At 44.1% G+C, this 23997-nt stretch overlaps 1 protein-coding gene across 4 annotated transcripts in view; it reads right to left on the bottom strand.

Moving 5' to 3' along the window:
* The window catches only part of DNAJC7 (DnaJ heat shock protein family (Hsp40) member C7), a 42581-nt gene that overhangs the window by 16081 nt on the left and 2503 nt on the right, over positions 1 to 23997 (bottom strand). For 3 of the 4 annotated variants that reach the window (XM_030808133.1, XM_030808135.1, XM_030808137.1), the window contains exons 2-6: positions 9252 to 9340; positions 6177 to 6301; positions 5353 to 5466; positions 3890 to 3964; positions 155 to 273 (exon numbers count right to left, since the gene is read on the bottom strand). In XM_030808133.1, coding sequence (XP_030663993.1) covers positions 155 to 273; positions 3890 to 3964; positions 5353 to 5466; positions 6177 to 6301; positions 9252 to 9340 — 522 coding nt within the window. Of the gene's footprint in view, positions 1 to 154; positions 274 to 3889; positions 3965 to 5352; positions 5467 to 6176; positions 6302 to 9251; positions 9341 to 12093; positions 12293 to 23997 lie in introns of all 4 variants that reach the window. The other variant, XM_030808136.1, reaches the window with a different exon arrangement.

Here is a 23997-nt window from a genome sequence, read left to right as displayed (position 1 = left end):
TTAAAGCTGGTCTAATCTTTGACTTTAAGTCCCAAGAGGGTCTGATCAGTCCTAGCTGGCCTACTCTGGGGACCATATCCTGTGGTGAAGCTGCCAGACACCATCAGTCCAACGGTATCTGGCATTTTAATGTCCAACTGGCCTGACTGCATACCTAGCCACAGACTGTGCTTCTGGATAACGACCCAGCATTGCTAAACATTCTGCCTTGAGGATTTTGAAGCGATGGCAGGCAGGGGCAAATTCTAGGGCACGGTCCATGCAGAAAACAACCTGTAGGGAAGAAGAAAACAAATAAGGCTCTTCATCAGGGACTCCAGAAACATCTTCACTTTAGTTTAGTCACAGGCAACAGACTCAAAGCTCAATGAAGTCTTTGGGTCCACTGTTAAGTAATATCAAAGTTTAAAACTATACCTAATTCATTAAATGAAAGCACTGAAATGAGGACAGCAAAGATTCCAGATGATAATGAAGACAGTGAACATTTACTGGGTACTTTCATATATGAACCCATTTAATCCTCACAACAATTTTATGAAATAGGCAATATTATCACTTTTTTTTTTTTTTTTTTTGAGACAGAGTCTCACTCTGTCGCCCAGGCTGGAGTGCAGTGGCGCGATCTCGGCTCACTGCAACCTCTGCCTCCTGGGTTTACGCCATTCTCCTGCCTCAGCCTCCCGAGTAGCTGGGACTACAGGCACCCACCACCACGCCCAGCTAATATTTTTTGTATTTTTAGTAAAGACAGGGTTTCACCATGTTATCCATGATGGTCTTGATCTCCTGACCTCGTGATCTGCCCTCCTCAGCCTCCCGAAGTGCTAGGATTACAGGCGTGAGCCACCACACCCAGCCTTAAAATAGTTATTTTAAATGGCTCTAACTAGGCTACATCATCAGATTACTATTCCCAACATGCCACTATACAAACCACAAGCCAAGGAGCTCTCACACACACAAAAAGGTGGGGATTAATTTATTCTTTCAGCCTCATAAAGCATCTCCATATATTCTGTTTTTCTCTTTTTACTAGTTTGTCCTCTGAGCTTTCAGTTTTGGTTTAGCTGCTATTTACTCCTGGGAGAGCCTTGCTGAATCACATTCATGCCAAGAATAAATGAACCAAAGGACAAATCTGGAGTTAAGGGACACCTATTCCCTCTAAGAATTTGGCCATGGGGATCAGGAAGAGATAAACTCTGAAAACTTACAAACGGAAAAATTCAAATTCCATCAACAGGAGACTGGTTAGATAACGTGGACATTCATATAATGGAATACTATGTAGTTCTAAAATAGAATGAAGAAGCTCTTCATGTACTAATATGGAAAGACTTCCAAGAGCTATTCAGTGATTTTTTTTAAAGGTGCAGAACTGCCATAAGGCATACTACCTTTCATGCTAAATAAAGGGAGAAAATCAAGGCTCTTTATTTTATATATATATATATATACAACACAACTAAAGAAAAAAATAGAAGACATAAGAACAGTGGTTAGCTTAGGGGAGTGAGAACTGGGTAGAGAGAGGACAAGTTTGAGGGGACGACTCATCACTGAATATTTTTCATACTTTCTAACTTTGTTTGTTTTTGGGATGGGGTCTTGCTCTGCTGTTGAGGCTAGAGTATTAGTGGCACAATCATGGCTCACTGCAGCCTCAACCTCCCAGACTCCAGTGATTCTCCTGCCTAAGCCTCATGAGTAGTTGGGACTGCAGGCACACGTCACCACACTCAGCTAAAATTTTAAATTATCTGTAGAGACAGGGTCTCAATAAGTTGCCCAGGTTGGTCTCGAACTCCTGGCCTCAAGCGATCCTCCTGCCTTGGCCTCCCAAAGTGCTGGGATTACAAGCATGAGCCACTGCACCTGGCAACACTTTCTAGTTTTTGAACCATGAATAGCACCTGTTCCAAAACTGAAATTAAAAATATGAACAAGTCAGTAAACACTACCAGCTTACCAGCTGTTTCACTGAGATTTTCTGCAGTGTCACACAGCAGTGACAGGAATGCCTCTCCTTCAGTGGCACAGGTTTACTGTCCTGAAAGTTTTCTGTTTTTTTTTTTTTTTTTTTTTTTTTGAGATGGAGTTTCGTTCTTGTTGCCCAGGCTGCAGTGCAATGGCATGATCTTGGCTCACTACAACCTCTGCCTCCTGGGTTCAAGCAATTCTCCTGCCTTTGCCCCCTGAGTAGCTGGGATTACAGACATGCGCCACTACGCCTGGCTAATTTTTTGTATTTTTAGTAAAGACAGGGTTTCCCCATGTTGGTCAGGCTGATCTCGAACTCCCGACCTCAGGTGATCCGCCCGCCTCGGCCTCCCAAAGTGCTGGGATTACAGCCGTGAGCCACAGCGCTCAGCATGTCCTGAAAGTTCTAAGGACAATATGAAAACTTAAGCATTAGGTAGGTAGAGTTGTGCTAACTGTCCTGTCCCCCTCAGATGGAAAAGGAAAGAAGGGGCAGGAAGAAGTCAGTCAAAATGTCAGCAGCCATACCCTGTTGCCTTCACAAGGACCCCGTTTTATGCAGAGCTGGTTCTGCTAATCATGGGGACCGTCAGTGCTTCACTTCCCACCCCCCATCTCCCCATGACTAGGGACAGCTGCAGGCAAAGAAGATCTTTTGTTTCTTCCAAGTTCATCTGCTTCCCCTGCCAGGATCATAATTCTTCATTTGTGACATCACCATGAGCTCCAGTGGGGGGGCTGGGATGTCACAAACAGAGGATTCTGTCACAAACTCAGGATTCTGGCTCCAGAGTAGGCAAGAGAGAAAAGAAACCCAAAAGACTGCCTCTCAAGACAAAGCTTTTGCCTATGTAAACCTCAGAAAACTGACAGTAGGCAGAACTGCTTTCCAAACACACACATGCCAAACAAAACAAACTTATGAATTACACTACAAAGACAACTGTGGTTATTAAAACCAATGGACAGAAGAGGGATGCTAATAAGTTACTGCCGGGACTCTGCATAAGTTAATCAGATATATACATTACCAAATAAAAGACCATCAGTGAATGTGAATGATTCTTAATGTATCCTCTTATCAAAACATTTACTGAGGCCGGGCGCGGTGGCTCACGCTTGTAATCCCAGCACTTTGGGAGGCCGAGGCGGGCAGATCACGAGGTCAGGAGATCGAGACCATCCTGGCTAACACGGTGAAACCCCATCTCTACTAAAAATACAAAAAATTAGCCGGGCGTGGTGGTGGGCGCCTGTAGTCCCAGCTACTCGGGAGGCTGAGGCAGGAGAATGGCGTGAACCTGGGAGGCGGAGCTTGCAGTGAGCCAAGATCGCGCCACTGTACTCCAGCCTGGGTGACAGAGTGAAACTTCACCTCAAAAAACAAACAATAACAATAAAAAAAAACAAAAACAAAAAACAAAACTACAAAAATTAGCCAGGTGTGGTGGCATGTGCCTGTAATCCCAGGGTGGCTGAGGCAGGAGAATCGCTTGAACCTGGGAGGTGGAGGTTGCAGTTAGCCACTGTGCTCCAGCCTGGGCGACAGAGTGAGACTAGGCCTCAAAAAAAAAAAAAAAAAGATTATCCAAACCTAATATTTAATTCCAGCTGGCTTTCCCTTTATTAAGAAGTACACTATTAGGCCAGTGCTTTACATCAACAATAGAAACAAACTCAAGTGGCACACTCATTTTACCTTTTATCATAGGGCCAAATATAATTAAGAAAATAAGTACCTTAGCACAAAACATTTTTAAGACGAAAAGTCAGAAGCCTAATTTAAGTGATAATTTACTATTCTAGATCTTTTGTGCCATACTACTCCTCTTAATGATCACACACACACACGAATGGGAATTTTGTGACAAAGGGCAGATGAGATTATCTCATGGTTGTACTGTACCTTCCGAAAATCTCGCTTCTCAAAATCTGTTTCTGCTATTTTCTCATATTCCATGACTGCATTAGCATTCTTGAACTACACCAGAAAATCAGACATAGGAAAGTTTTAATGAAGCTGTAGATTAAACAACCACAAAAAAATTAACAAGGCCTTGATGAATTTGAATCGAGTAAATATACCACACTGCCTCTTTTGATAGAGACAGGGTCGAACGCATACCTCCTGTTGTGAATGGCCATTTTTATGATCCAGTTCTAGGGCTCTCTGGCAACTGCGACAGGCTGCCATGGCATTCCCTAAAGAGAGGTGGTACTCGACCTCTCATAGAGGTCCCTAGGAGATTTTCTTTCAAGAAAATCAGAACCACAGACATTTCACAAATCAAATTGATGAAGATACAGTCAAGACTCCTTAACAGAAGGGCTAGACTCAATCTTCACCCTCAGTTTGAACTTCAAGTAAGGAACCCAAGTGTTATGCTTGATATACATGAAATAAAGGCAATGCATTGCCACGGATTGAGCATACGTTTTGAGATTCTCACTGAAATGCATCTAGGGTAAACTGTATATACACTCATACACTCTGGTCAACACTGAACTGTATATATGGCAGTGCTCCTGTAAGATTATAATACCGTATTTTTACTGTACCTTTTCTGTTTAGATACACAAATACTTACCACTGTGTTATAGCTGCCTACAATATTCAGGACAGTAACACACTATACAGGTTTTAGTCCAGAAGCCACTGCCATATAGCCTAGGTGTGTAGAAGGCTATGCCACCCAGGTTTGTGTAAGTATACTTTATGATTCTGCACAATGACAAAATCACCTAACAAAATGTATGCCTGTCATTAAGCGACACATACTATATACGGAGATGGAACTAAAACATGTTTTAGCTGCTACCAATTTAATCAAGGCTTGAATTTACTCAAATTCTTTTTTATTTTTATTTTTTTGAGACAGGTTCTTGCTCTGTTGCCCAGGCTACAGTGCAGTGGTGCGATCACGGCTCAGCCTCAACCTCCTGAGCACAAGCAATCCTCCCATCTGAGCCTCCTGAGTGGCTGGGAGCACAGGTGCATGGCACCAGGCCTGGCTAATTTAAAAAATTTTTTTGTGGAGACAGGGTCTCACTCAGTCCCAAACTCTTTAAGTCCCAAACTCTTAAATTCTTTAACCTCACTCAAATCAGTCCCTGGAAGCATGTGCCTATTCCCCAGCCATTTCAGAAACGCTTCAATTTTCACAGATTTTTAAAAGCTGTCAATCATATTCAAAACTCATTTTACAGATTAGGAAGCTGAGGCTTAGAGAGGCTATGAAACTCGCCTAAAGTCACCCAGGTGTGCTGATGGCAGAAGTGAGACAAGACCTCAGTTCCGACTTTCAAGTAGCCACTCCTCCCAAATATACCATACTGCCTCTTTTGATAGAAACACGATCAGACCCGTACCTCTTGTTGTGCCTGAGCATTTTTATGATCCAGTTCTAGGGCTCTCTGGAAGCTGCGACATGCTGCCATGGCATTCCCTAGAGAGAGGTGGCACTTGCCCTCTCGTAGATGTCCCTAAAAGAACACCAAGAGGGAAGAAAAGAAGCATGATTGGCCAAGTGGAAAGAAATCAACAGCAGCAACAGACACCCACACAAAACCAACACAGAGGCCGGGCGCGGTGACTCACACCTGTAATTCCAGCACTTTGGGAAGCTGAGGCAGGTGGATCACTCACTTGGGGTCAGGAGTTTGAGACTAGCCTGGCCAACATGATGAAACCCCATCTCTATTAAAAATACAAAAATTAGCCGGGTGTGGTGGCATATGCCTGTGGTCCCGGCTACTCTGGAGGCTGAGGCAGAATTGCTTGAACCCGGGAGGCTGAAGTAGTAGTGAGCCGAGATTGCGCCACTGCACTCCAGCCTGGGCGACAGAGCTAGACTCCATCTCAAAAACAAAAACAAACAAACAAACAAAACTAACACAAAATGAAAATGACTACAGCAGTAGTTCTCAACCTGGGCAGTGTGCCCTCCAGGGGACATTTAGCAATGTTAAGAGACATTTTTGGTTGTTACAATTGGGCAGAGGGGGTGCTACTCATACTCAGTGATTAAAAGTCAGAGATGCCGCTAAACAACCCACAGTGCACAGTAAAGTCCCCCACAACAAAGAATAATCTGGTCCCAAATGTCAGTAGTGTCAAGGTTGAGAAATACGGGGCTACAGAAACTCAACTGTAGCAACCCAGCCTTCCCCAAACAGCCCCATTACATACATACCCGGACAAAACTGTCATCCAACCTCACTGACTGTTGTGCATCTCCAAGAGCTTCCCGGAACCTTCCAAGCATCATCAAGGTGGCTGCTCGATTACCATAATAGCTAGCATTTTTAGGACACATATCTATAGGAAAGGCAGAAGAACGTAAAACAAAGTTTAGAACAGGTCCCTGCTTTGAAAACTTAGAGGGGGCTGGGCGCAGTGGCTCATGCCCATAATCCCAGCACTTTGGGAGGCCGAGAAGGGCGGATCACTTGAGGTCAGGAGTTCGAGACCAGCCTAGTCAACATGGCACAACCCCATCTCTACTAAAATACAAAAAAAAAAAAAAAAATAGCTGGGCGTGGTGGCAGGCCCCTGTAATTCCAGCTACTCAGGAGGCTGAAGCATAAGAATTGCTTGAATCTGGGAGGCGGAGGTTGCAGTGACCCAAGAGCACATCACTGCACTCCAGCCTGGGCGACAGAAGAAGACCGTCTCAAAACACAAACAAACAAACAAAAAACTTAGAGGGCATCTCCCTCCAAACAACGTTAAGGGAATCTATCTGTAACACTCATAAACTCTATTTTCTTCGTGGAGACAGAGTCTCACTCTGTTGCACAGGCTACAGTGCCATGGTGCTATCTCGGCTCACTGTAACCTCTGCCTCCTGGGTTCAAGTGATTCTCGTGCCTTAGCCTCCCAAGCAGCCAAGCAGCTGGGATTACAGGCATGTGCCACCACGCCTGGCTAACTTCTGTATTTTTATTTATTTATTTATTTATTTGAGGCACAGTCTGGCTCTACTGCCCACGCTGGAGTACAGTGGCATGATCTCTGCTCACTGCATCCTCCGTCTCCTGGGCTCAAAACATCTTCCTACCTCAGCCTCCTCAGTGGCTGGGACCACAGGCACACGCCACCACATCCAGCTAATTTTTGTATTTTTTGTTGAGATGGGGTTTTGCCACATTGGCCAGGCTGGTCTTGAACTCCTGGCCTCAAGTGATCCATCTGCCTCAGCCTCCAAAAGCGTTGGGATTCTAAGAGTGAGCCACTGCACCCAGCCCTGACACGCTCTCTTTAGAACACCACAGCCAGCACGGTAGCTCACACCTATAATCTCAGCACTTTGGGAGGCCAAGGTGGGCAGATCATTTGAGGCCAGGAGTTTGAGACCAGCCTGACCAACATGGCAAAACGTTGTCTCTGCTAAAATACAAAAAAATTAGCCAAGCATGGTGGCATACACCTGTAATCCCAGCTACTCAGGTGGCTAAGGCATGAAAATCGCTTGAAACTAGGAGGTGAAGGTTGCAATGAGCCAAGATTGTGCCACTACACTCCAGCCTGGGTGACAGTGACACTGTCTCAAAAATAAATAAATAAATAGGCTGCATCCAAATTTCTGACTGCTTGTGCAAATGGACAGCAGCAAGGATACAATCAGTTTTAAAACAAAACAAGGTACAGCTTTAAAGTGCAGTGATTATCTTTTGAGGAGAGAGGCAGCTTATTAATCTTAATGAACTATGTTTTGTATAATGAGACATTAAAATGAAATGTGCATGTTGAGTTGGGGTAAGCAAATTAGGTGAGAAGAATGCTGACACAGGATTAAAATATGCTGGCAAATTAAGCATGGAGATAATTAAGACTTCTTTTATGTACAAAGGCCATTTTCTAAGGTAGTAAATGAATTGGCACAATGACTGAAACGTATTTAGGTGGGTTTTGCCATAACATTCAGTATTTCTGGAATTGCCTTTAATTTATCAAAAGAAAAACTACCCGCCCCAGTTAGAAGAAGTTATCACAGCTGGGCATGGTGGCTCATCCCCATAATTCTAGCACTTTGGGAGGCCAAGGCAGGAGGATCGCTTGAGCCCAGGAGTTTGAGACCAGCCGGGGCAACATGGTAAGACCTTGTCTCTATTTTAAAAAATTTAAAGAGTTAAAAAAAAAAAAAGAAAAGAAAAAGAAAAAAGTTATCATTCATGAGATTTTTTTTTTTTTTGAGACGGAGATTCACGCTTGTTGCCCAGGCTGGAGTGCAGCAGCGTGATCTCGGCCCACTACAACCTCTGCCTCCCAGGTTCAAGCAATTCTCCTGCCTCAGCCTCCCGAGTAGCTGGGATTACAAGCGCCCACCACACCTGGCTAATTTTTCTATCTTTAGAGACAGGGTTTCACCATGTTGGCCAGGCTGAAATGAAATGTGCATGTTGAGTTGGGGTAAGCAAATTAGGGGAGAAGAACTCCTGACCTCAGGTGATCCGCCTGCCTCGGCCTCCCAAAATGCTGGGATTACAGGCATGAGTCACCACACCTGGCCTTCATGAGATCATTAAGCCTGAAGGAGTTCATACAGTAACAGTATCAACCCATTAGGCAAAAGGCTACTTCTCAGAGAGAAGCTACTTTTTTAAATTTTTTAATTTAATTTTTGAGATGGAGTTCTTTGGTCGTCCCCCAGGCTGGAGTGCCAACGGCAGGATCTCAGCTCACTGCAACTTCCACCTCCTGGGTTCAAGCGATTCTCCTGCCTCAGCCTCCCTAGTAGCTGGGATTACAGGCACGCACCACCACGCCCAGCAAATTTTTGTATTTTGTAGAGATGGAGTTTCACCATGTTAGCCAGGCTGGTCTCAAACTCTTGACTTTAGGTGATCTCCCTGCCTCGGCCTTCCAAAGTGCTGGGATTATAAGCGTGAGCCACTGTGCCTGGCCTATTTTTTTATCTTTTTGAGATGAAGTCTTGCTTTGTTGCCCAGGTTGGAGTGCAGTGGCACAATCTTGGCTCACTGCAACCTCCACCTCCTGAGTTCAGGCAATTCTCCTGCCTCGGCCTCCCAAGTAGCTGGGATTACAGGTGCCAGCCACAAGGCCCAGCTGATTTTTGTATTTTTAGTAGAGACAGGGTTTCGTCATGTTGGCCAGACTGGTCTGAAACCCTGGATCTAAAGTGATCCGCCTGCTTTGGCCTCCCAAAGTGCTGGGATTACAGGCATGAGCCACCAAGACTGGCACCTACTTTTAATAATATTTGGCAAGTAAATGTTTTCTAGCATAAGTATCAGTTCTTTCTCACCTATGGCTTTTGTATAATAATTATAAGCTTCATTGTAATCTTTCTTGGCATAGTATGCATTTCCTTGTTCCTTGAAAGTCTCTGCTTCCCTGAAAATGAAAGAGAAAGAGAATCATGTTACTGTACAAAGGGAATAACCTCTGTAATCTTACAGGAGCAATCTTTGGTCTAGAGCCCGCAGCACACTGAGCTGAAAGTTAGTGTGATACTTGAAGGAATTTATAGATTTGTTGAATAGGCCAATGGACCAAAAGGAGGTGCTAATGAAAGAATCCAAGTTCTTCAGATGCTCCTTTTTGTCACTTAGATACATTCAAACTAAATCAAGAAAACCCCTCTTATGTTCCTGTCTCACCTCACTATTTCTGCCTGTAGTCATCCTCCCTCAGGACAAATTTAGACATTTCCTCATGGCAAGGAATTTTTCTATCTCCTTCCACAGTGTCACCACTGCTGCCTCTTTTGCAAACTTACAGGAAAAATGGTTACTCCATTCAGGGCAACTTATTTCTCAATGTGAAATAGGTCACATCTCAAGAGTTTTAATAATTTCATCTCCTGAAAAGTGGCTTATGCATTTGTCACTGGAAGAACAAGCAGAGCAAAGGCAGGTGGCAAAAGAATTATAAGCATAGCATGTTGGTGTTTAAGACAGGAATGGAGTTGAGTGACAGCAGAGACTAAGACCGTGGATGAGAGGGACATATGTGGTACAGGCTGCCAGTGCCATACTATTAAGGAGCACCCATCCACTGGTGTTCCCTCTTCCCATCACATCTATGTAGGTACTTGCTGCCCCCTTTGTACTCCCTCCAGTACCTTATATATTCAGCAACTGGGTGCAGCAGAATTTTTTCCCTACCTCTAAGATCTATTTTTTGAAACTGTGCCATTAGACAAAGTATACTTTCCTAAAGGAACAATGTTACATAATTGGGAATTAGATTCCTGAGCAAGTACCTAGAATCAAATCAGACATGACCAACAATGTTTTAAAAGAACTAGTAACCTCTACCAAGATACTCAAAATCATTCCACTGCTCAAATGATAAAGATAATTCTTTACTGAAATGATTACTGCAACATTAACTAAGTACCTGATCATTTTTGTTATGAGAAACATCTTTCTTCTCCTGTTGTTCACATGCAAAAAAGAACCTAGTTCGGGGTTGTCTGAAGTGGGGGCAAAAGTCCTAGTTCTTAAACCTTGGTGATGGTATAGCAATTTACAGCTTGAGTCTACGGATATCTGCATTAGGGAGATTTGTGATTTACTTACGTATTTTAAACTACAAACTAGCAAAGCTGCCCTCCTTTTATTGAGGTGATCCTCCCTCTCCATTCTTCTCCATCACTGTCCTGGCAAGCCCTACTAATATGAAAAGGCCGCTAGAAGGAGAAGGCAAATGGGAATGACCTACGAATGCTGACAGCTGTGAAATGTGATGGATATAAATCTGCTTGAGTAACTGTCTATACCAACTATCACAATGCTGAAAAGAAGATTTTAGAAAGATCCCCCAATTGCAAGATTTAAAGAACCAACTGAAATCCTACTACATGGTATTCACCATCCTGTAACTCTAAATTAAGCAAAGTGCTTATAAAAACTCTCAGGAGCCTATCCTTTAAGAGCAGACATGCCAAGGGATTTGAACAAAGGACTTCCCCAAAACTGGATTTCGATTAGTCAAACTGCGTGAAGAAATGGAGTAGCAAATTCCAAAGTAAGACATTAGGCCCAAACTCTATCAGAGAAGATCTAGCTTCTTCAGTTGGCTAGTGGCTAAGAATATACAAATCTTTGAGGAAAATGAAGACATCTAGGTACCTGGGGAGACACTGTGTCAGCAGTATAAAGCTTGTTAGTCGAAAGTGAAATAATGTACAGGGCTGCTGAAAGGTGCCCCTAGCCTCCTCCTTTCTAAGATACTACCCCTATGGAGGTCGGGGAGTTCAGGACTGGCTTCTAGAAAAAATGCAAAGGATGATTTTGGTGGACAGTTACTAGTAACTACTGAGGCCAGGTACTTTCCATACAGTATCCTCTATAAAACACAGTCTGGTGAACTTCATTATTCCCATTTTTCAAAGGAGGAAATAAGGTCTGGGGGTTAAATAACTTGCCTGAGGTCAGGATGTTACCCACATTTGTCAGAATACAAAGCTTGTGCACTTTCTACTATGCCAAGCTTTTTCTCTAATGCTTGCCTCCAATTACTGCTAACTATTTTGAAAATTAATCTGTACTACGAGGAATAAGACATGGACAATATATGTAAGACATGGACAATACGTATAAATTTGTTTAAACTAAGACACACAGTACCCCCCGCATATAATATTCAACCCCAGAACCAAAATCAGTATTTAAATAAGCTAAATGACATTCCTAACAATTAGTCATAGAGGAAACAGGGCTCCTTTCTCTTTAAGATGCAAGACCTAGTGAACTGGACTTTGCCTCCCCAAAGAAATGCATTTCATTTTAGTAAATGGTGAGTAGATTCCATTCTAGAGCAAACAAAGCAAGTAATGTAGAGTCAGCCCACAGCAAAAAGAACAAGAAGAATTGTGTTGTGACAAGTTGCCATGTTTTTAACCTCACACTGCACAGCATCAGGCCAGAATTAGCTATTCCCACACAACTGCCTCATGAAAAGGACTTATTTTCATAGAAACGTGGCTGATTAACAGCTGCCTAAACAATGGGCACTTAGTGCTTTTAGACTGAACGCTTATTTTTTGCCTCCAGGTCCAATGCCCAAAGTGGACTGGAGTCCCTCCTTCATTTTGAACCTCCCCACCAAATACACAACAAGCTTTAACCAATGGGCCTGACCCTGCGAGACCAGTCGAGGAAAGAGTGGATCTTTGGAATCCAGCATGGCAGCAGCAAGAACTGAACAAGGCTGCATCAGGAACAATTCCAGGGTCAAATCCATTCAAGTCCTGCCCTGGAAGTCTGAGAAAGGGCTGAAGCTTGTTCAAGTTGCCTTTACAGCAAAGGGACTGAAGGATGAGATGTCAAAGGCGTGGGACTGGAAAAGAAGGAGAAGAGCTGGTTAACACTGGAATTGAAGGCACTCTGGTGGTGGCATCTGTCACTCACTCACTGCCAGGGTCAATTCATCTGATAGCCAAGTGAGGTTGTAACATGTACCTACTGAAACACGCCAGTACTGAGAAAAGAAGAATTAGGATTAATTGGCTTCACCTAGACCAATTAAAAAAAAAAAAGGATTCCCAACGCACTAAATTAAACTACAGATTATTTTCTGTGGCAACAAAATTAAATTCAGATTAAACTCTTAAATATAATACCACAGCAAAATATAGACTTGGCCATAACTGACCTGATGGTACTATTAACAACTACAATATACTTCTAGTGTTGTTTCAGATTTTCAAAGCATTTCCAAAGAAGATTTTCAATTTTTTTTTTTTTTAGATGGAGTCTCACTCTTTTGCCCAGGCTGGAGTGCAGTGGCATGAATTCGGTTCACTGCAGCCTCCGCCTCCTGGGGTTCAAGTGTTCTCTCGCCTTAGCCTCCCGAGTAGCTGGGATTATAGGCATGTGCCACCATGCCCAGCTAATTTTTGTATTTTTAGTAGAGACGGGGTTTCATCACGTTGGCCAGACTGGTCTCAAACTCCTGACTGCAAATGATCCGCCTGCCTAGACCTCTCAAAGTGCTAGGATTAAAGGTGTCAGCCACCACGCCTGGCCAAGATTTTCAAATGGCCTTCTGAGGTGGTTATGGCAATAATTTCACCTATCTTCCAACAGAGGAAGAGCTAGTGAGGCACCCAAGATGGCTGCACAGGTCTCCTAAGTCCTAGAAGTTTATTTTTTCCCCTATATCCTGTTAGTGTCAAGGCTTTTAGATTAAAACTAATTTATCCAGTTCTCCCACCAAATCCTTGGGTCAACTTCTAAGCAGAATAAGCTTCACAGCTCTGATTCACCAAGAGATGCTGGGAATGACTCCACCTCCACCAATCCAGTCTTTTCATTTTAACTGACAGTAATAAAGTTGTATGAAAACAGCTACTGAAAGGTTTTCCAAAAAATCTGTCCTCTCTGGATGCATGGAGGATCTCTCACAACAGGATCAGCACACTGGAAGCCCTGGCCTTCAGAGAAGACATTCCATTCGTGGTCTCCTTTGCTATTTTAAAATGTATTTCTTTGTTTTTCAAAAATAACCTTGCTAGGCACAATGTCTCACGCCTGTAATCTCAGCGCTTTAGGAGACAGAGACAAGAAGACTGCTCGAGCGCAGGAGTTTGAGAACAGCCTGGAAAACACAGGGAGACTCTGTCTCTACAAAAATTTAAAAATTAGCTGGGCATGGTGGTGCATGTCTGTAGTCCCAACTACTTGGGAGGCTAAGATGGGAGGATCGCCTGGGCCCAGGAGGTTGAGGCTGTAATGAGCTGTGATTGTACCACTGCACTCTAGCCTGAGTGACAGAGCAAGACTGTCTCAAAAAAAACAAAACCACCCACCAGTAAGAAAACTGCAGCTTTGAAAACTTGCTCTTCTACAATAAATGTTCGTTAAAATCTGTATATCCTTTAGACATGTAGTTATATTATCTCTCTGAATTCAGCATTCATTCATGCTGACACTAATTACTCCAACAAACACTGCTAAGGGAATCATTTGGTATCACACAGGTCTTAGCAGGGCTCAGCATCATGTGATTAAATCAGACAACTTGGGCTTATGATTGCTAGCCAACTTTGCACATTTACAGCTCAACTAAATTAAAAACACATTAAAACATCAGAGTTGACATTGCAACATGCCCCAAATTAGATGCCCTATAAAAATTTCCATTTTCTCTCTAAATACTTCCAAGTTGAACACTTAAGCAAGATCTCTGCGTTGGGTCAACTAGTCTAACTTTTAGCAATTAAAGCATCAATCAGAAACTTTAGTCAGCCTCCACTAATGCAGAATTAATTGTGTGGTAGTTTTAAAAATGTCATTAACATGGCTGGGTTCTCTCTGGAATTGCTTGATATATCACGTATTTGCAGATTATTAAAACGGATGAGATTCTTCATCATTTTAAAATTTATTCCACCTCACTGCATGAAAAAGACTAGCATGGTTTCATTATTCTGCAACATTTGTAACCTAGGAAATGTGGATCCGAATTTTATAGGACAAAAAGCACACCACACTGTGGTTTGATTTTGTTTTTTCATTTTTCTTTTTTTTTTTTTTTTGAGAGGAAGTCTTGCTCTGTCACCCAGGCTGGAGTGCAGTGGCACAATCTCGGCTCACTGCAATCCCCACCTCCTGGGTTGAAGCAATTCTCCCACCTCAGCCTCCGAGTAGCTGGGACTACAGGCACACGCCACCATGCCTGGCCAATTTTTTTTTTGAGAAAAGAGCTTTATTTATTTATTTATTTATTTAATTTTTTTTATTTTTTGAGACAGAGTCTGACTGTCACCCAGGCTAGAGTGCAGTGGCGCGATCTCAGCTCACTGCAAGCTCCACCTCCCGGGTTCACGCCATTCTCCTGCCTCAGCCTCCCGAGTAGCTGGGACTACAGGTGCCCACAACCACGCCTGGCTGATTTTTTTGTATTTTTAGTAGAGACGGGGTTTCATCGTGTTAGCCAGGATGGTCTCAATCTCCTGACCTCTGTCACCTCTGTCAGCTCTGTTACCCAGGCTGGAGTGCAGTGGCGCAATCTCGGCTCACTGCAACCCCCACCTCCTGGGTTCAAGCAATTCTCCCACCTCAGCCTCCCAAGTAGCTGGGATTACAGGCACGTGCCACCATGCCTGGCCAATTTTTTTTTTTTTTTTTTTTTTTGAGAAAAGAGCTTTATTTATTTATTTATTTATTTATTTAATTTTTGGGAAATTACAGGCTCATACCTATAATCCCAGGCTGAGGCAGAAGGGCTGCTTGAGCCCAGGAGGTTGAGGCTGCAGCAAACCATGTTCCTGCAGCCTAGGTGACAGAGTGAGATCCTGCCTTTAAAAAAAACAAAACCAGGCTGGGCACGGTGGCTCACACCTGTAATCCCAGCACTTTGGGAGGCCGAGGTAGGCAGATCATGAGGTCAGGAGTTCGAGACCAGCCTCATCAATATGGTGAAACCCCATCACTACTAAAAATACAAAAATTAGCCGGGCGTGGTGGCATGCACCTGTAATCCCAGCTACCCAGGACGCTGAGGCAGGAGAATCCCTTGAACCCAGGAGATAGAGGTTGTGATGAGCCAAGGTTACACCACTGCACTCCAGCCTGGGCAACAGAGCGAGACTCCGTCTCAAAAAAAAAAAAAAAAAAAAAAAAAAAGTCCAGGTGCGGTGGCTCACGCCTTTAATCCCAGCACTTTGGGAGGCTGAGGCAGGCAGATCACAAGGTCAGGAGATTGAGACCATCCTGGCTAACACGATGAAACCCCATCTCTACTAAAAGTACAAAAAAAAATTAGCCGGGTGTGGTGGCAGGCGCCTGTAGTCCCAGCTACTCAGGAGGCTGAGGCAGGAGAATGGCGTGAACCTGGGAGGTGGAGCTTGTAGTGAGCTGAGATCGTGCCACTGCACTCCAGGCTGGGCAACAGAGCGAGATTCTGTCTCAAAAAAGAAGAAAAAGAAAAAAAGATACCTTTCTTTTCCTTTAGGCTATTAATAATAATACTTTATACTGCCAATGAGTCAATATCCCTTATGCATTCCTCTTATATTTACTACTCCCCAAATGTCGCCTTACTCTATGATTGTTGTGCCCCATTTATTTTATTCAGTCAAACTTACTAGTTGCCTGTTGATCTAGAAATGCCCTCCACCCTTCAGAATCCACGGGATCTTGGCCAGTCAGAGTAGAAATTCTTTCCTCCTTCCCACAGTCCGAGACCTCTTGTCCCCAATGGCATGTCACAGGGCCTGTTTCATGTTGCACTCTCCCTGACCTTCATGACAGAATAAAGTAAAAGGAGCCCAGGAGCCTAACTTCTATTCCATCTTACCAAAAGCAAGTCATTTAGTTTCTTTTTTAAGAAAAAAATTTCTTTTTTTTTTTGGAGACAGTCTCATTCTGTTGCCCAGGCGGGAGTGCAGTGGTGGGATCTCGGCTCACTGCAATCTTCACCTCCCAGGTTCAAGCGATTCTCGTGCCTCAGCCTCCCTAGTAGCTAGGACTACAGGCATGCACCACTGTGCCCGGCTAAATTTTTGTATTTTAGTAGAGACGGGGTTTCACTATGTTGCCCAGGCTGGTCTCAAACTCTTGAGCTCAGGCAATCCACCGCCTCAGCCTCCCAAAGTGCTAAGATTACAGGCATGAGCCACCACACCTGGCCAGAAAAAACTGCTTTTATTTTTTTTTTGAGACAGAATTTTGCTCTCGTTGCCCAGGCTGGAGTGCAATGGCTTGATCTCAGCTCACCGCAACCTCCGCCTCCCGGGTTCAAGTGATTCTCCTGCCTCAGCCTCCCAAGTAGCTGGGATCACAGGCATGTGCCCCGCAAGAAGTTTCTTTTTTTTAAAAAAAAAATCTAGACTGGGCAAGGTGGCTCATGTCTATAATCCCAGCACTTTGGGAGGCCAAGGAGGGTGGATCACCTGAGGTCAGAAGTTCCAAGACCAGCCTGGGCAACATGGTGAAACCCCATCTCTACAAAAACACAAAAATTAGCCGGGCATGATGGAGGGTGCCTGTAATCCCACCTATTCGGGAGGCTGAGGCGGGAGAATTATTTGAACCCAGGAGGCAGAGGTTGCAGTGAGTCGAGACTGTGCCATTGCACTCCAGCCTGGGCAAGAGTGAGACTCCTTCTCAAAAAAAAAAAAAAAAAAATTACTATTCTAGGAGTGAAATGTCAATATTAAGTTTCACATAGATAAGTGGAAGTCACAGGTATAGATATATATATAGATACAGATTTTTTTTTTTTTTGAGGCAAAGTCTTGCTATGTCACCCAGGTTGGAGTGCAGTGGTGCAATCTCGGCTCACTGCAAGCTCCACCTCCCAGGTTCATGCCATTCTCCTGCCTCAGCCTCCCAAGTAGCTGTGACTACAGGCGCCTGCCACCACGCCCAGCTAATTTTTTTGTATTTTTAGTAGAGACGGGGTTTCACCATGTTAGCCACGATGGTCTCAATCTCCTGACCTCATGATCCGCCCGCCTCGGCCTCCCAAAGTGCGGGGATTATAGGCGTGAGCCACCGCGCCGGGCCAGATATATATTTTTTGAGATAGACTCTCATTCTTGTTGCCCAGGCTGGAGTGCAGTGGTGTGATCTCAGTTCACTGCAACCTCTGCCTCCCAGGTTCAAGTGATTCTCCTGCCTCAGCCTCCTGAGTAGCTGAGATTACAGGGCCCCACCACCATGCCTGGCTAATTTTTGTTTATTTTAGTAGAGATGAGGTCTTGCCATGTTGGCCAGGCTGGTCTTCAAACTCCTGACCTCAAGTGATCCGCCCATCTCTGCCTTCCAAAGTGTAGAGATTAAAGGCGTGAGCCATCGCGCCCGGCCATAGATATGTGACTTGGAATAATTCTATAAATATGGCAAGGTACTTATGCTGAGTGCTTCATCCAGAAAAAAATAGAAGGTGAGCGCTATCCAACTGCTATCTTTTAGCAAAGCTATCTGCTACTCAGCTTTCTTTACCCAATTTCCTACAGAATAGATAGTTTTCACTTTAAAGCACAACTGGAACAACCCTCCACACATCTCCGCTAATAAAGAGAAGGTAGAAGATGAAGAAAATTCCTTAACATACCCGTTCAAGTTGTCCTCTGGGTGGACATTCAAGGGGAAGCCTTAACATGGGCAGAGTCAGAAGGGACCCAAAATGCACCAGAGGAGTCACAGACTGTCTACACAAAGCAGCAGCACTCCCTACTGTTCAGGCAGGGACGGACACCAGCCAGCAAGCTGTGCCTGGCTGTGCAGCTGGCTATGCCTTATTCAGTAAGGAAGAAAAAGCAAGCAACCAATTCAATCCCTACAGAAATCCCATCACTGCAGGCAGAAACATATTCACTTGGAAATACTTGTCTCAATGGTGAGTTTGAAATTTATTTTAGGTCCTTAAATGAAAGGTGTCACAATCTATTACATCTACCTAACCTTCACTTACCCCTGGAGAGAGGAGACCCAACAATGAAGCTACTTCTGAGAAACATGCTTCTCTGAAACCATTCTGAGGATACAAGTCACTGGCTTTTCAGCATTAGCCAGAGGCTTGTTTTCATAACATATCCCCAAACCCACCATTTTCCATCCCTTGGTTCCCTATTCTGTGACATCTCCCACTATAGGGACAGCAGCACCCATCAAAAATTTAAAACTGAGGAACTACAATTAAGGAAAAGGCTGCTTTGGCCAGGCGCAGTGGCTCACGCCTGTAATCTCAGCACTTTGGGAGGCCGAGGCGGGCAGATCCTGAGGTCATGAGATCAAGACCATCCTGGCCAACATGGTGAAACCCGTTCTACTAAAAATATAAAAAATTAGCTGGGCGTGGTGGCGTGCAACTATAGTCCCAGCTACTCAGGAGGCTGAGGCAGGAGGATAGCCTGAACCTAGGAAGCAGAGATTGCAGTGAGCCGAGATCGTGCCATTGCACACTCCAGCCTGGCAACACAGCAAGACTCCATCACAAAGAAAGAAAGAGAGAGAAAGAAAGAGGATACTTCCTATGCTGGGTGCAGTGGCTCAAGCCTGTAATCCCAGCACTTTGGGAGGCCAAGGTGGGTGGATCACCTGAGGTCGGGAGCTCGAGAACAGACTGACCAACATGGAGAAACCCTGTCTCTACCAAAAAAAAAAAAAAAAAAAATACAAAATTAGCCAGGCGCGGTGGCGCATGCCTGTAATCCCGGCTACTCGGGAAGCTGACTCAGGAGAAATGCTTGAATCTGGGAGGCGGAGGCTGCAGTGAGCCGAGATTGCGCCATTGCACTCCAGCCTGGGCAACAAGAATGAAACTCTGTTTCAAAAAAATATATATATAAAGGCTGCTTCCTGAGTTTTTCTGGGTGGAGTGGGGTGGCGTGGAGATGGGAACTAGAGTGGGGAGGAGCCTGGATTGTCAATGGTATTTTACTTCTCAAAGTTGTCTTGGTTCCTTAGTTCAACAGGTGGTTAACTGTCTCAGGGCAAACTGTCCAAGGAAGAACTCTCAGGACAGAAACTCCAAAAACAAGAGAGGGTCCTGCTTGCCCCTCACACTCTCTCCAGAAGTAATATTAGAATCAAGAGAGATGGTTAACACTGCTTATCTGACAATGTGGCCTCCCCACACAAATTGTAAGTCACATGCCAATAGATTTTCAGGTCTCAGAATAAGACCTGAGAGTCATATATTCCTCCTATTACCATTCTCAAAAGCCTCAACCACTCATATTGTTACCAATGGTGAGGGTAAAACATAGGAATTGCCATTTTGATCCGAATGGGAGAAGAAAAAACAGTGTCACTCCAATAAAATGAACAGCCTGTTGGGATAACTGCACTTTGAATTTTGTTCTTACCTCTGAAAGTTTAAAGAATGCCTGGAACGACCTCTGAGTAACTTCCACATCACTCAGCACTGGAGAAAGGGGACCAAAGACTAGTGCAGTAAGGGAGAAATGGGCTCTCAGAGGGACTCTGCATCAGGCCACAAAGCAACTAGGCAACTGCTGACCATTGTTCTCCAATCTTCTAAAGTCCTGAAGAACGAAAAAGCAAGTGCCCAGTACTCAGCTTTTCAAAACCTTTAAAATACAAACTTCAACAATTAAACTAATCCCTGATTGGCTGGAATGTACAATAAGGCTGGGCTTTCAACCAATCAGAGTTCTGGTTGTTGGGAGTGGACTGGACTCTAAGCAAACTGCCACTCACTTGGCCCTGTATTTTCTCAATATTCTTGTTTCTCTGGCACTAGTTAACATGTGGATCTGAACTAAAGCACTAAGAGAGAACCTTTCTGTGTACTCTACCTTTGCTCCAGTTATGATGATCTACTTTGCCATCTGTTAGTATCAGGGTTCAATTAATTTGCCAGTATTGAGAATTCTGTATTCCTAGGTTTATCCCTTCCTTAACCATGACTCATTTCTCCTCCCATCTCCCATTTCTTCACATCTGACTATACTTAGTGCACAGCAAAAGGAAAATAGTGTTTCTCACTGATTTGGGTTCCAGGTCAAAGATAAATTCCCACTCAGTTTGGAGGCTTACTGAAATGTCTAGGTGCTTGCTCTGAAACTTCAAGAGGAAGATTAGAAGGACACATTCCTAAGAATTTAAAACTGGGTAAGGAAGAAAGCGGGGGAGGCATGCCCACAAGCTCTTCAGTTAAGTAAGGCCACAAACTCAAAAACACCATGCAAAGCTGCAGCAAACGAACAGCAACTACAGCAAACCCGGGACATGAATTTAGAGTTCAGTTGTTCCCATTAACAATCTGAATAGAGAAATAAAAGGCAAAATCCTAATTGCAAAGGGTTTACAATACCTAGGTAGTAAGGGCCTAATAAGAATTGCTTTTATTTGTACCCATCAGGAAAACATACAAAGAAGTTAAGTTTATCAGCTCAAGGAATCAGGTAAGGATGTCCTGACTCTTCAAGTCTATGGATCCCTTGATTCTTTTAGATCTTGTTGTCCAGTCACACTAGGTATATGCTGAGACACATAAGTGTTTTCTCTTTGAAAAACAATTTGAGGTTGGGTGCAGTGGCCCACGCCTGTAATCCCAGCACTTTGGGAGGCCAAGGCAGGTGGATCATGAGGTTAAGATATCAAGACCAGCCTGGCCAACATGGTAAAACTCCGTCTCTACTAAAAATACAAAAATTAGCTGGGTGTGGTGGCACGCGCCTATAGTCCCAGCTACTCGGGAGGCTGAGGCAGGAGAATCATTTGAACCCAGGAGGCGGAGTTTGTAGTGAGCTGAGATCACACCACTGCACTCCAGCCTGGTGACAGAGCGAGACTCCGTCAAAAAGAAAAGAAAAGAAAACAATTTGAAATCCCTCAAGTTTACTATAAGAAAGACTCCCTATAGAGATCAAGCTGTTTCCCAGCCCAGGAGATATAACTAGAGATCCTTAACCCAAGACAGGTATTCCCATATTAGGTAAAGCAGTCAGCAACTTCCCAGGAAAACATAAAGCCTTAAGTTAGTTGAAATGTGAAACATCTGAAGTTTAACCCTCTGGCTCATAAATAGCTTTGCCTGCTTTGGTGAGCAAAGAGAAATAATCTTCATGCATAGAATCCTGATCTATTTTGGAGTGCCAACTAATACATCTTTTATTTTAGCCCCAACCCTTTTTTTTGAGACAGAGTTTCACTCTATCACCCAGGATGCAGTGCACTGGTGTGATCACAGCTCACTGCAGCCTCGACCTCCCCCAGCTCAGGTGATACTTTCACCTCAGCCTCCCAAGTAGCAGGGCCTACAGGTATGCACCATCACACCCTGCTAATTTTTGTATTTTTTTTTTTTTTTTACAGAGATGGGGGGCGGGTTTCACCATGTTGTCCAGGTTGGTCTTGAACTCCTGGCCTCAAGCAATCCACTGGCCTCAGCCTCCCAAGGTGCTGGAATTACAGGCGTGAGCCACCACACCCAGCCTTAAATGTTTTTATAGAGACTAAGTCTCACTACGTTGCCCAGGCTGGTCTCAAACTACTGGGCTCAAGCGATCCTCTCATCTTGGCCTCACAAAGTGCTAGGATTACAGGCGTGAGCCACTAAGCCTAGCCTTATTTTAGCTTCTTGGCTGCTGTAAGGGAAACAGAACTTTGTCAGAGTGACATGCAAAAAAAATTGAAATCCATCTCTTCTCTCTATAGAAACACTAAAGCTAAGGAAATAAAACATGTAGCCATTTAAAATGCTGCAATCATGAAGTCCAACATCTTAAAAGCTCCTCTCATTTTGCCCCCCTGTGGGACTGTGACAACTTAGCAGCAGCAGGACATGTCTTAAGCCAAGAAGGAAGGAAGGAAGGACTCCTTGCTGGACCTCACAAAAACAACCCGAGAGACCCATTAACTCTTGATCCCTAAATGAACTGGTAGGAGGACTGTAACAACAGAGGCAGGAACTTGGCCAAAGAACACTAACAAAGCCAGACAGGAAAAGGGCATTTGTAAGGGGTGCCCCTATCACTGCCCTCTGCTATGGCCACACAAGAGGAATCCAGGACACATGAAAAACATAAAACCACTTCCCTCCAAAGCTTCTAAATCTCCATCCCATTTTCAGCACTGGAAAAATCATACATAAACAAAGCTCTTTCATACTAACAGAGCCTAATGTTTATTCTTTTTTTTTGAGACAGAGTTTCGCTCTTGTCGCCCAGGTTGGAGTGCAATGGCGCGATGTCGGCTCACCGCAACCTCCACCTACCGAATTCAAGTGATTCTCCTGCCTCAGCCTCTGAGTAGCTGGGGCTACAGGCATGCGCCACCACGCCTGGCTAATTTTTTTTTCTATTTTTAGTAGAGATGGGGTTTCTCCATGTTGGTCAGGCTGGTCTCAAACTCCCGACCTCAGGTGATCAGTCCGCTTCAGCCTCCCAAAGTGCTGGGATTACAGGCGTAAGCCACCGCACCCGGCCAATGCTTATTCTTCTAAGATATCTGATACGGCAAAAAGTTAAACTGATTTTTTTGTTTATTTCACTTATTTTCCTTTTTTTTTTTTTTTTTTTGAGATGGAGTCTCACCATGTCGCCCAGGCTGGAGTGCAATGGTGTGACCTTGGCTCACTGCAACCTCTGCCTCCCGGATTCAAGCAACTATCCTGCCTCAGACTCCCGAGTAGCTGGGATTACAGGCGCCCACCACCACACCCAGCTATTTTTTGTATTTTTAGTAGAGATGGGGTTTCGCCATGTTGGCCAGGCTGGTCTCGAACTCCTGACCTCGTGATCCGCCCACCTCAGCCTCCCAAAATGATGGGATTACAGGCGTGAGCCACTGCACCCAGCCTATTTTCCTTTTGATTTGTGCACAAAAGTGGTATATAATAAATAACTATGTTTAATTCTGCCGAAAAGAGTGCTATATATGAGAAACATAAGTCTGATAAGAATGCATTTTTTTCTTTTTTTAATTGATTTTTTTTTTTTTTTTTGAGACGGAGTTTTGTCTTTTTGCCCAGGCTGGAGTGCAATGGCATACCCACCACAACCTCTGCTTCTGGGTTCAATCAATTCTCCCACCTCAGCCTCCTGACTAGCTGGCATTACAGCGTCACCACACCTGGCTAATTTTTTTATTTTTAGTAGACGGGGCTTCACCATATTAGGCTGGTTTCGAACTCCTGACCTCAGGTAATCCACCCGCCTTGGCCTCCCAAACTGCTGGGATTACAGGTGTGAGCCACCACGCCCAGTATTTTTTCTTTTTTTAATTAATTTTTTTCTCTCACTATTTGAACTACAGGAATAATGCATGTTGTCATGTTTAATTTACAGTTATATTTTCTTAGTGACAGATAAAATAATTTGCATTCTGCAATCAATGACTCTTTTTTTGAGATGGAATCTCACTTTGTCACCCAGGCTGGAGTGCAATGGCCTGATCTCAGCTCACTGCAACCTCCACCTCCTGAGTACAAGCGATTCTCCTGCCTCAGCCTCCCACGTAACTGGGATTACATGTGCGTGCCGCCACACCCCGTTAATTTTTGTATTTTTAGTAGGGACAGGGTTCTGCCATGTTGGCCATGCTGGTTTCAAACTCCTGACCTCA

The sequence above is a fragment of the Nomascus leucogenys genome, unplaced genomic scaffold (assembly GCF_006542625.1).
Source record: "Nomascus leucogenys isolate Asia unplaced genomic scaffold, Asia_NLE_v1 Super-Scaffold_285, whole genome shotgun sequence".
Classification (NCBI taxonomy): Eukaryota; Metazoa; Chordata; class Mammalia; order Primates; family Hylobatidae; genus Nomascus; species Nomascus leucogenys.
Note: the sequence above shows the minus strand (reverse complement) of the source record. Positions and strands in the feature narration are given on the sequence as shown.